Genomic DNA, 12,500 nt, shown 5'->3' with positions numbered 1-12,500 from the left:
CGCACACACACACGCACACACACACGCACACGCGCACGCGCACACGCACACACACACAGATTAATATGAATGCACATATAGACACACATACACAAACATGAACAGTTTTTATCTTATATTTTCTAGTCTAACAATCTGTAATCTATACATTGCAAACATACATCTAAAGTCTGATTTAATCTGGATTCTAAAACGACTATAGAATAGACAATAGATGGTGGCTGTAAGCCAGGTGAGTCACCTGGTAGCGCGGGTTGAAGCCCATGTACTGGTGGCACTGCTCACAGTGGTGGTAGGTGTTGTAGGCAGCGTACTTGGACAGCTTAATGCGTGAGGTGCACCTGCGAAGGTATACATCCTCCTGTCGCCGTGGGTTACCTACACAGGACAGTTAAGGTCAGGTTGGGCGGGAGAAAAGAGGGGATTCAATAAGAATTGGTTAGAATATTCCGGAGACTGTGGTGGCTATTTGTGGGCTTCGTCTTAATCAACTTCGTCACACTTTAGGATAGTCACCTTTAGACTGTCTACAGATGCTCAGATTAGCAACTGTCTGTTGACACTCTGTTGTTCAATAAAATGTGTCGTTATGGTTAGGGTTCGGGATTGGGTTTTTCTTATGGTGATGTTCAGTAATTGTTCAACAACAATTTTATGTACTGAAGTCTTGAAGTCTTTGCAGGCGGACTACCCCATTGTGTTGCCAATTGTTGTTGTTGAGGTTGGATCCAGAAAAAAAATAGTCAAATTCCATGAAAGTTTCACTTCCCCCAAATTACTTCCTTGCTATGGTGTGTCTTGTCCACCACGGCATTAATGATTTACACGCTTGGCCTCATGAGCGCTCTCCGTGTATGAGTGTGTGTGTGTGTGTGTGTGTGTATGTGTGTTTGTGAGTGTGTGTGTGTGTGTGTGTGTGTGTGAGTGTGTGTGTGTGTGTGTGCGTGTGTGTGCGTGTGTGTGTGTGTGTGTGTGTGAGTGTGTGTGAGTGTGTGTGTGTGTGTGTATGTGTGTGTGTGAGTGTGTGTGTGTGTGTGTGTGTGTGTGTGCGTGTGTGTGTGTGTGTGTGTGTGTGTGTGTGAGTGTGTGTGTGAGTGTGTGTGTGTGTGTGTGTGTGTGTGAGTGTGTGTGTGTGTGTGTGAGTGTGTGTGTGTGTGTATGTGTGTGTGTGTGTGTGTGTGTGTGTGTGTGTGTGTGAGTGTGTGTGTGTGTGTGTGTGTGTGTGTGTGTGTGTGTGTGTGAGGGACCTGCTCTGCTCCTACCGTCCGCTGCAGGAGTGTGCTCTGGGGAGTAGATGAGGCTGATGCCCTCGTATTTGGGGTCGTGGATGGTGTAGTCGAAGGACATGCTCCGCAGGATGTCCGTACTGGGCCACGTAACCCCCGCCTGGTGGTACTGGACCAGGGGCAGCTTATCACCTGAGAACGCAGGTAAGCACAGGTGCAAATTAAGCATTTAGTTTACAGTATGAGTCAAAACGCAAACGATGCATTTAGTTACACCGTTCATGGGACAGATGCTAACAATGTATCTAGCTACAACTACAAAGTGCAGACAAGACAATGCATTAACTGGATCTATGTCGGGGTTCACTGAACAACCACCTTGTTGATCAGAGTATAAATATTTAAGTAAGGGATACTGTATTATTTGCACAAAAAAAAGGCACACATATTGTGAGAAGTTTCTTTTCTTGTTTTGGCAAGTACTCGTATGAGTGATTAAAAGTTTATACCGGCATACTTTTAAGCCATGTTGTATATGTAAAAATAGGTTTGCATTGTCATACATAATCAATCAATCAATTTTGCAATCCAAAGTCTACACAAAGCTTTTTATGTGGGCTTGGTACTGACTGCAGTTGATGTCCTCCTCGTCGTAGATGTCCACCTGCATGAGTCTGATAAGCATGCGGGACAGGATGCCCAGGAACTGCAGGTAAGCTCCCGTCTTCCCTACCTGAGCACACACACACACACACACACACACACACACACACACACACACACACACAGAGATTGATAGGGTGCACAAATATTACATATTCAACAAAAATGCACATTTGCATGTTGCTTACTATAAGCACAGCTTTTTAGAGTAAAGTCGTTGTTTGCTAGGTATTCATTGAAGCTCTACACATGAAAATGATGTCAGTATGAAGGGATCAAATATGACAGGCTCTGAAAAGACGAGGTGAGAAATGCAGGGTTCTAAGTCAAATGTAAAATTCCATGACTTTTCACTGACGTTCCCTGATAAGAAAAAGTGTAACCATAACCATAACCAAAAATATTGTAGTGTTGTGTGTGTATTGTGTGTATTGTGTGTTGTGTGTGTATTGTGTATTGTGTGTTGTGTGTGTGTGTGTGTGTGTGTGTGTGTGTGTGTGTGTTGTGTGTGTGTGTGTGTGTGTGTGTGTGTGTGTGTGTGTGTGTGTGTGTGTGTGTGTGTGTGTCTCACCTGTGGCGGGCCGCTGAGCAGCAGCCTACGGGGGTGGAAGTTGTCGGTGCGTCCCTCGGCCCGGTTGCTGCTGTCCATGTGGTTGGGCCTGGGCACGGTCCACTGGCGGTAGTAGAGCGACTGCTCCGTGCAGGTCATGATCTTGCTGAGCAGCGGGCGGAAGGAGCTGGCCCACTCCACGGCGGCGTGCGGCAGCAGCGACGTGCTCTTGGGCAGCCCGCTGGCGTCCAGCGCGGTCAGCACCTCGTACGCCGCCCGCGGCAGCAGCACCACCGGCGGGCGGTTCCGGTTCCGCGCCCACGAGCACCGCTGGCGCAGCGTGGAGGCGCGCGTCGAGGATGAGCCCGACGACGTGGACTTGGACGGCCTCCGCTGGGCAGTGGAGGGGTCCGTCGTGGCGGCAGGGGCGGCCCGAGTGGGGTCACGCAGGTCGGGGAGAAGCTGGGGGGGAGGCTGGGGCTTCTCGGGGTCCAGGATGGAGCCGTCTGACTGGGAGTGCTGAGACGCTGCGGGGGGGGAGGGGTCCAGGCCGGGGAGATCGCTGTTTACTGTAGGGGGGAGATGGGGGAGGGGGGGAAGGTTGTAATTAGCACTTTAAAGCTCCGAACACAGTTACTGCCACCCGTGATAAAGTTGACTAAAACAATTATTTTAAAAATCATCTTTTGGTGATTTATCTTAATCTCACGATGGAAATGATGAAGACAAATCCAATCTCCATCGTACAGATGCATCCACAACATGGGTATGTATGGGGAGAGTGCTGAGAGGAACTCACTCTATGCCCTACCACGATTACAGTAGTGAGATAGAGAGAAAGACCCCAAAGATAGAGTGCCTTATCCCTTCACTGAGAAAGATGGGTACATTTGGAAAGAGAAAATGCAAGAAAACACCATGGCTCCAACCCATTTTTGTCATAGGGGACAAAGATGTGATATTTAGCTTCCCTGAGGGGGTGACAGTTGTGAACAGGGCTTGTTTTGCAAAAGACTCCCAATTAAATAGAGAGACGTCCCTCCACCATGTTTGTGAGAGCCCGAGAGAGACGAGTCTCTCTTACTTGAGGTGCTGGAGGACAGCAAGGAGCTCGCACGCACGCACACACACACACACACACACCGTACACACACAGACACCGACACACACACATAGGCATGCTGGCAGGCAGCATGTAAAGCTGTGGGCACACCCTCTTAACATTCATATCTAAAAAAAAAAGTTAACCAAAAACATATTCATTGTAAAATCGTTGGCTTGCTTTTCTGACAATACGGTGATAGTGTCTTGGGAACTGACTCACCATCCACCACCACCTCCTCCTCCTCGTTGTCGGTGCTGCTGAGCTTCTCGGGGTCGCTCTCGGACAGGTCACTGCCGGTGGTTGGCGCGCGGGGGTCGTGGGGGTCGCGGGCCCCCGCCTTGACCAGGTAAGCAGCAAGGCCCAACTCCTGCTCCAGAGGAGTTCGCTGCAGGAACGCTGAGCTGATCACGCGCAGGTCACAGTACTTCAGAGAGCTGAGAGAGGAGCAGAATGAGGGAGGGACAGAGAGAGAGAGAGAAAGAGAGAGAGAGAGAGAGAGAAAGAGAGAGAGAGAGATGGACAGAGGAAGATGGGAGAGGGATATAGAGAGAGATGGGAGAAGGAGGGAGAGGGAGAGAGAGGAGAGGGAGAGAGAGGGATATAGAGAGAGATGGACAGAGGGAGATGGGAGAGAGAGAGAGAGAGGGAGAGAGAGGAGAAAGAGGAGAGAGAGAGGGAGAGGGATATAGAGAGAGAGGGACAGAGAGGGAGACGGGAGAGAAATTGGATAAGAAGAGAGAAAGAGACAGAGAGAAAGAGAGAGGGAGAGAGGGAGTGAGAGGAAAATGGGAGAGAGAGATAAGAGAGAAATTGGATAAGAAGAGATAGAGAGAGAGAGTGCGTGATGAAAAAGAGGGAGATGAGAGAAACACAGGCAGAAAGAGAGAGAGAGAGAGAGAGAGAGAGAGAGAGACAAGAGGAAGACAGAAAGAAGAAGTTACACATAAACACAAAAAAACAGACTTCAGCACAAATCCTGCTCTGATTGAGCGTCTGTCCCTGAGAGAGCAGCTGTAGGGGGAGTGCTTGTCGGCGCCAGGGAGATGATTCACTCAGTGTTTTTCCCAGAGACTGCGGCAGAGGCCATGGAGAGGATCTCAGTAATTATCTCCTCACTGCCGGCTGGTCAAACTGACCTGGCTCTTATTACTACACAGAGAGAGAGAGAGAGAGAGAGAGAGAGAGAGAGAGAGAGAGAGAGAGAGAGAGAACAGATACACACACACACAGAGAGAGAGAGAGAGAGAGAGAGAGAGAGAGAGAGAGAGAGAGAGAGAGAGAGAGAGAGAGAGAGAACAGATACACACACACACACACACACACACACACACACACACACACACACACACACACACACACACACTCCGGGGACAGAACAAAAACACATTAAAGTGTCCCCAGCCTCTGACGTAACACCACTGAACCCAGTAAACAGTCTGCCCACAGTCACCTCATGCATACAAGCAACATTAGCAAATTCACACACACCACATAATGAATGGATGCAGGTAGCTATTCAACATACTGCATACACTACATCCTCAGCTCTATGACTTGAGCGTAACCAGGAAAATCAGGAAACACAAAAGTATATACTCAAATGGATGGAAGCTACGATGGGAAATTGTGCTTGTACATTTGAAGGAAAGTGAGCTAAACATGAACTGAAAGTGGGCTGGACAAACCGGACAAGGTCATTACTACACTATCTGATGCTCATAGCAAGGTGAGTAAGGATGATTTATTTATATAGCATAATGGACCATATGCACAGAAGGCTCTCAAAAGGCACCCTATGCAGTTTTGCCAATTTCTTCGCTGTTTTCTCGCTTTTTGCTCGCAGTTTTCTATGCAGAGCTCCCCCTAAAGCTTCAGAGTATACATTATACGACACTCCTCGCTCGGTCAGTCTGCCATTTCCGCCCTCCCTGTTCCTCCGACAACGGTTTACTCGCTTTCTGCTTCTTTCTGCTTTCTGCACTAATAAACTACCGCCCAATCTCCAACCTCCCCTTCCTGGCCAAGGTACTGGAAAGAGTGGTGGCCTCACAACTACACACCTTTCTTAACCACCACGACCTGTATGAGCCCTTTCAATCTGGCTTCCGCTCATGTCACAGTACAGAGACTGCCCTTCTACGCAGTTAACGACCTCCTCCTGTCTGCTGACTCTGGTTCACTTAACATTCTCATCCTCCTTGACCTTAGTGCTGCTTTCGATACCATCAACCACAATGTTCTAATCTCCCGTCTGTCTGCTATTGGTGTTTCTGGCACAGCCCTCAATTGGTTTCAGTCATACCTCACCAACAGAAAGCAGTTTGTAACACTTGGTCCACATCAGTTCCCCAAGTCCCCTGTCACTCGTGGTGTCCCCCAGGGTTCTGTACTTGGGCCGCTCCTCTTTCTCATATACATCCTCCCTCTTGGCCAGATTATTCGCAGCCACGGTCTCAACTTCCACTGCTATGCAGATGACATCCAACTCTATCTTACCACTCCCTCTCCCTCTGACCCCCCACATGCTCCTTCACTGAATGCCTCTCTGACTTAAAATTATGGATGCAAAACAATTTTCTCAAGCTCAACACAGACAAAACCGAAGTTCTGCTGATTGGCCCTAAAAGCATCCTCACCAAATCTCCCCATCTCACTCTCAACATTGATGGCTCATCTGTCCACTCCACCCCTGTTGTTAAAAACCTTGGCATTCAGCTTGACTCCACCCTTAGCTTTGATCCTCATATCAAATCACTCACTAAGATTGCTTTTTTCACCTCCGTAACATTGCACGCCTCCGACCCTTCCTCTCAGCTAGTGATGCACAGACTTTGGTTCACTCTTTCATTATGTCCCGTTTAGATTACTGCAACTCACTTTTCCTTGGTCTCCCCACTAAAAGCCTTCAAAGACTACAATATATTCAAAACTCTGCAGCTAGGCTCCTCACCCATACCAGACGATCAGCACACATCACCCCCATTCTCCATCAACTCCATTGGCTACCAGTTCCGTCCCGGATCAAATGCAAAGTACTACTACTCACCTTCAAAGCCCTCCACAACCTTGCTCCCCCCTACATCCCGCTCACTCAGATCCTCTGACCAAAACTTCTTGGCTATCCCCCGCTCCAGACTCCACCCTGGGTGGCAGGTCCTTCAGTGCCTTGGCCCCCAAACTCTGGAACTCCCTCCCCCAACCCCTTCGTGCCTGTCCTTCTCTTCCTTTCTTCAAAGCACATCTCAAGACCTTTCTGTTTAATGATCACTTCTCCTCCACACCCAACACATAGTTCCATACAGATAACCTGTCTTTGTTGTATTGTTTTGTTTGTTTGTTATTGTATTTCCCTGCCTTTGTCTCTGTTGTATTGTTTGTTTGTTTGTTATTGTGTTTCCCTGCCTTCCTACTATGTAAAGCGACCTTGGGTTTGAGAAAGGCGCTATATAAAATAAACGTATTATTATTATTATTATTATTTCTTTTCACTGGCTCTGCCATGACGAATGTCAGAGAACCTCCATCCAAAAAAAAACTGCACATGCTTTACAGTACGTGTGGTCAGATAAGCGGTGATTTAAACATGAGCGGACATTGCTCTCACTGCCATCTGATGTGTGATCCACGTCCACACATCCCTCTTTCCTCACTCCTCTCTCTCCCTCTTCTATCACTCCGGCCTTCGACTACACTAGTGTGACTCACGTGTGTTACTAGCACTTCAGATCTCTGCACTCTCATCCTCTGGTCATAGCACTCACTGGTGTGCTATTAATTGCTAATTAAGGGCCCCTCTGCCTGGTAGCTTGAATGTTATTCCTCATTTCTGGAAGTCTGGATAAAAAAAAAAAAAAAAAATTTAAAATAAATAACTATGTGTACTGGTGTGTAGGTGTGTCTATGGTTACCGTGGTAGGGACTCCCCCAGCGGTTCCATGCCGGTCAGGATGAGGATGCAGGGCAACGCCTCCAACTCCAGGTATGTCCGTGGAGTCCAGTCGGGGTCCTGGACCTTCATCCACACCTGGACACAACACACCATTATTTACACTTTGCAAGTTCTCCTTATCTATGCTAACCAGCTCCATTAGGTGTGTTGTACATGCACGATACACTATATGTGGATGTCGTCGCACTCCACGCGGTGTGTGTTATGTTGTATGGTATGTAATATGTGGGTGCTGTGTGGACGCTGCACATGATAGATGTGTGTGTGTGTAGGTGAACTGGATACGCACTGACGCACTGAAGTCCCTAATGGATTCTTTTAATTTGAATTGAATCATATCACATGGGTCGTACCATATGGGTCGTACAAACTCGTTTCAAATGAGCTCTGGTGCAGCATAAAAAAGTGTCTATTCCCAACCTGCAGCACCAGTAGGACACTTGTGTTTCTTTAAGTATTTATTTGTTGGAAATGGGGTGTTTTTGGGATGCTCTTTTGGTAAAAGCGTCAGGTAAAGCTCATGCAAAACCAAATCACCCAAGATGGCCACACACACACACACACACACACACACACACACATACACACACACAGTATTGCTCTATAACATGTGATGCACTCAGAATCACACACACATAAGACTGCAGCTCGACTGTTTGGCGTCGTCACATCACATCACAGTGCTCACCTTGAGCTGATCCAGGAAGTGCTTCCCCAGCGAGAGAGCGGAGGTGGGGTTGCCCAGGACGACCTCAAACTGGTTCTGCAGGCCCAGTTTGTCTCGGACGTGAGTGAGCCGCTGCTGCGTGACCAGCGCCAGCGCAGGGGACGGCACGCGCAGGAGCACCATGTGCCCGTGGTTGCTGGGGCAACGCTGGGCGGAGCTGAGCAGGCACTGGACGATCTCCAGCGTCTCGACGGAGGTGTGCTTCTGCAGGTGCGACTGGCCCGACGCCACCATCAGGGCCACCGAGTAATGCTGGACCAGGATGTGGGTGCGGATCACTGCACTGTGCAGCTTGGGAAACCTGCCATGCAAACCAGGGCAGCGCAGGTCAAGCCAGGTCAAGCTACGTTTATGTGGACACAGAACTACGTTATATGTAAACTGAGAGTAACGCCAAAACCAAAACACTATTAGCAAGGTGCTGACTTCTGGGAATGTCACACACTTTATTTATTGGAGAATATTTTGACCTTCTTCAGATCCACACACACAGTGAACTTACAAACAGGCATCAAGCCACAGGACACGAGACGGACGAGAAGCTCAGGCAGTGAAAATGCCCAACTGGCACAGTTTCCAACAGTTTGGGTTCTGATCTTACTACACAGATACTGTATGCATCAACAGGCCAGTCACCATCTGGGCAGGTGTGAATGTGTGCCAGGTGTGAGCGGTGAGAGCGTACCTGTCCTCCACGGCGGCAGCCATGTTCTCGAAGGAGCTGTCGAAGCGCAGCAGAGGCAGTCCAGCTCCGGTGTGAGTGGAGTCGAGCAGCTCTGAGATGCCAAAGTACTTGGTCTTCTCATTATACAGATCAACGTCCTGTGTGTGTGTGTGTGTGTGGGGGGGGGGGGGGGGGGGGGGGCAAACAGAGGTGAATATACACACACATATAAGCACCAACACAAACATACACACACAAAAGCCACACACACACACATACACACACACACACACACACACACAAAAGCCACACACACACACACACACACACACACACAAAAGACACACACACACACACACACACACACACACACACATGCACTAGTAACCTAGTAAACAACTTCATGAATCATTATTCAGGGATCATTATTTTGATCTAAAAGTTCAACTCAAGCAGTCCTTCAGTTCTTACGTTATTGAATGTGGACGGCCAGTGAATCTCGTTGTAAGGGCTAACGCGTGTGTACTGAGTCTGCAGGGCGAAGGGAAACGAGGTGACGTGGAGCGTCAGGATGTTAGGAGCGTCACGGATCTGACGGCAGTTCAGCAAACTGTCCACCAGGCCCTCACGAGAACCGCCTCCACCACTGTAGTGGACACTAGGAGAAAACAACGTCAAAGTTAGGACTGGAAAGATTTCATCTGACCATTTTTAGCATTCAATCATTTAAGCACTGTCAGTTTAAAGTATTTAAATTTAAACTGATAGTATGCTTTAAAATACCTATGTACCTATACTCTAAAATAGATGTATTTTAAAAATCCATATATCATATGCATCAAGGCATAAATAATAAAGTTAACACCCCTTTACATCCTCGGTAGTGGTTTAGTCTTCATTAGTGGTTTAGTCCTTGTTAGTGGTGTAGCTCTGGGCCTACCTGCTGAGATCCCAGTGGGCATGGTCATGCACCAGGACGTAGAGGGTGTAAGGGTTCATCTTCGACTTCTGGATGAGGCTGTCGATCTTCTCCACGGCGTCCTGGTCCAGTTTGACCACGTACTGTTCCACCTGCTTCAGGGACAAGCACTCCTGGTCCAGACCCAACTCGTGGAGAACACCTGGGGACGACCAGAGCGGTTAGCAGGGGCTACAACACCAGGTGGAATTCAATTCAAATCATTCCTATGCAACGCAAGGCAACAGAATGTCAATTCAATTCAATTCAATTCAATTCAATTCAATTCAGTTCAGTTCAGTTCAGTTCAGTTCAGTTCAATTCAATTCAATTCAATTCAATTCAATTCAATTCAATTCAGTTCAGTTCAGTTCAGTTCAGTTCAATTCAATTCAATTCAATTCAATTCAATTCAATTCAATTCAATTCAATTCAGTTCAGTTCAGTTCAGTTCAGTTCAGTTCATGTTGAATGTTGACCGCAGCGCACTGTAAATCTTAGGTCTTTTGCACTGAGCACGGCGGCAAGCACAACACAAATCTTTGTGTCATTACCTCAACCAAGAGCAACCTAGTGGCGAGTGCAGCACATGCCGTGTACAATGTGAACCCCCCCTTAAGGATTTTCACTCAACGAACAGAACTCACCTGAGTTCCACAGGTGGAGGATGATCTGCTGGAACGTGACCTCAGACGGCGGAACGCAGATGAGGAACTCCACCTTGTCGAAGGAGCCGAGGTCCAGGTTCTGCGTGCTGGAGTCGGCGATGGCGCACACATGGGACAGCAGCTTCCGCGCCACTGCCAGCTGGATGGCGCGGATCTCGTGCCACTCCGCGTGATACTCTACGCCGCAGGGAGACAGGCTGTTAGGCGGGCATTACACTGACCAGTGGCAAGCGGCAGGTTTCTTATTGTTTTATGGTTCGGCAGCAGAACGGTGGCAGCGCTAGCGTTGAACAAGCTGAGTGTAGAATGAACTTGGTTCAACTTTCAATGCGCAACGCGAGCGTATTCAATTGTCAGTTTAGGCAAACTGTTTGTGTTGCTTAGGAACAAGATAGAACTTATTATTGAACTATTCTTTGACTATATTGCCCTTCTATGCTTTTATTTGTTATTACTGTTTGCTTTTGTTTATGTAAAGCACATTGAATGACCTCTGTGTATGAAATGCACTATACAAATAGACTTGACTTGACTTGACTTGACTATTATGGTCTGAGCGTTGCTTTACGTTTACCGCTGACGCTTCGTTATTTCCAGTGTGATCCCTGCCTTAGACCACACTTATGGATGCAGGATGCACACGGTAAGAAAACCATTTACTTACTCAACGTCTGCTAAATGAATAAATGTAACTAAATGTGAACTTGACTCGGTCAAGTCACCTTGTAGCTTTGACTGAGCTCAGCTATGCAGGAGTGCTGTTTGTAGTCTCACCTGAGCATGTGGGTTTGGGGCTGTCCCCAACAGACTCCTGGCTGCTGGACAGAGAGGAGTGACCACTGCTCTCTGCGCTGGCTTTCTCCAGCAAACTCTCCATGTCCCCATCTACAGCAAACATTTTTAAACCGTTACATGTATGCATTCTGCAACCATTCATCATTTGATTTATCATATTCTGTATTTATATTCTGGTTAAGAAAAAGAGTACTTTAAGCAATCCCTCAAGAGTATGTTTAACAGCTTCATAAAGAAGTAAACATTTTGTACTGATACAAATAAGTAGGATGAAAACCCCCTTCCAGAATCCCACACAGTGTTCTAGAAGCCCAGACCCTGTGATAGAACCCCAGGCTTCGGGTCCTTACCAGGTCCCAGCGAGTTGAAGTACGCTCTGAGCTCTGTGGTCATTCCGGAGTAGACCTCATAGCCGATCGCTTTCAGGTTGTCGCCAGGGGAGAGCATGCTCTCTGCCAGAGCCCTGGTCTGGTGCTTACCTGGGGAGGGGTGAAACCAAACAGGTGCGCACATGATTAGGATTAGGAGGCAGACAGACTGGGCACGTCAGCTGGAGTCTAGATGTACAGGTGCATCTCACAAAATTAGAATATTTCAGGGAGCCGGGTCAGACTATCCTGACCGCTCCTCCCTGACAAGAGTTTTACAAGTCTGATGAAGAGCGTGAGTCTCGTAACGCAACTGGTGAAAACTTCCAATAAAACAAGCAAAAAAGGGAGCCAGTGTGTGGATAGTCCTTCATATGTTCTACGTCAATACTTTTTTTTATCCAGCACCTGGTTTTGGATGTGCGCACGTAATGTTTTTTGGAATACTGTGATCATTATATAAAATGAAAATAGTTTGTAATTGAAATCTGGGCTAGATAGTTATTGACCCTGTGTTGAGTTGAGCGATTGCCCTCCCTGGGCTAGATAGTTATTGAGTGGAAGAAGTCAGGCATGTCTTGCCTGACGAAGATCCAGGGTGATCGAAACGTTGCTATGTTAAGTAATAAAGTTTATATTTTTGGAGCAATTGCAGTGTGCAGACCACACTTCTTCCACTGTCTGACACTATTGTCTGCCACCTGCGGTAAACTTTTCTTTGGATGTGCGCACCCACTCTCCAAAACGACTAGATAGTTATTGACCCTGTGTTGAGTTGAGCGATTGCCCTCCCTGGGCTAGATAGTTATTGCCCCTGTGTTGAGTCC

General features: G+C 47.7%; 1 protein-coding gene across 1 annotated transcript in view; it reads right to left on the bottom strand.

Moving 5' to 3' along the window:
• The window catches only part of greb1 (growth regulating estrogen receptor binding 1), a 42,014-nt gene that overhangs the window by 6,197 nt on the left and 23,317 nt on the right, over positions 1-12,500 (bottom strand). The window contains exons 11-24 of the mRNA XM_076300109.1: positions 11,656-11,784; positions 11,285-11,395; positions 10,490-10,687; positions 9,825-10,005; positions 9,356-9,530; positions 8,906-9,042; positions 8,182-8,521; positions 7,453-7,568; positions 3,764-3,978; positions 2,916-3,008; positions 2,461-2,840; positions 1,857-1,959; positions 1,263-1,418; positions 242-378 (exon numbers count right to left, since the gene is read on the bottom strand). Coding sequence (XP_076156224.1) covers positions 242-378; positions 1,263-1,418; positions 1,857-1,959; positions 2,461-2,840; positions 2,916-3,008; positions 3,764-3,978; positions 7,453-7,568; positions 8,182-8,521; positions 8,906-9,042; positions 9,356-9,530; positions 9,825-10,005; positions 10,490-10,687; positions 11,285-11,395; positions 11,656-11,784 — 2,471 coding nt within the window. The remainder of the gene's footprint in view (positions 1-241; positions 379-1,262; positions 1,419-1,856; positions 1,960-2,460; positions 2,841-2,915; positions 3,009-3,763; positions 3,979-7,452; positions 7,569-8,181; positions 8,522-8,905; positions 9,043-9,355; positions 9,531-9,824; positions 10,006-10,489; positions 10,688-11,284; positions 11,396-11,655; positions 11,785-12,500) is intronic.

This window comes from Alosa pseudoharengus, unplaced genomic scaffold, assembly GCF_046254945.1.
Source record: "Alosa pseudoharengus isolate Yale_2024_CS ecotype anadromous, Long Island Sound unplaced genomic scaffold, YU_APseudo_1.1 YU_APseudo_1.1_scf_22, whole genome shotgun sequence".
NCBI lineage: Eukaryota > Metazoa > Chordata > Actinopteri > Clupeiformes > Clupeidae > Alosa > Alosa pseudoharengus.
This window is presented reverse-complemented; position numbering and strand designations above follow the sequence as displayed.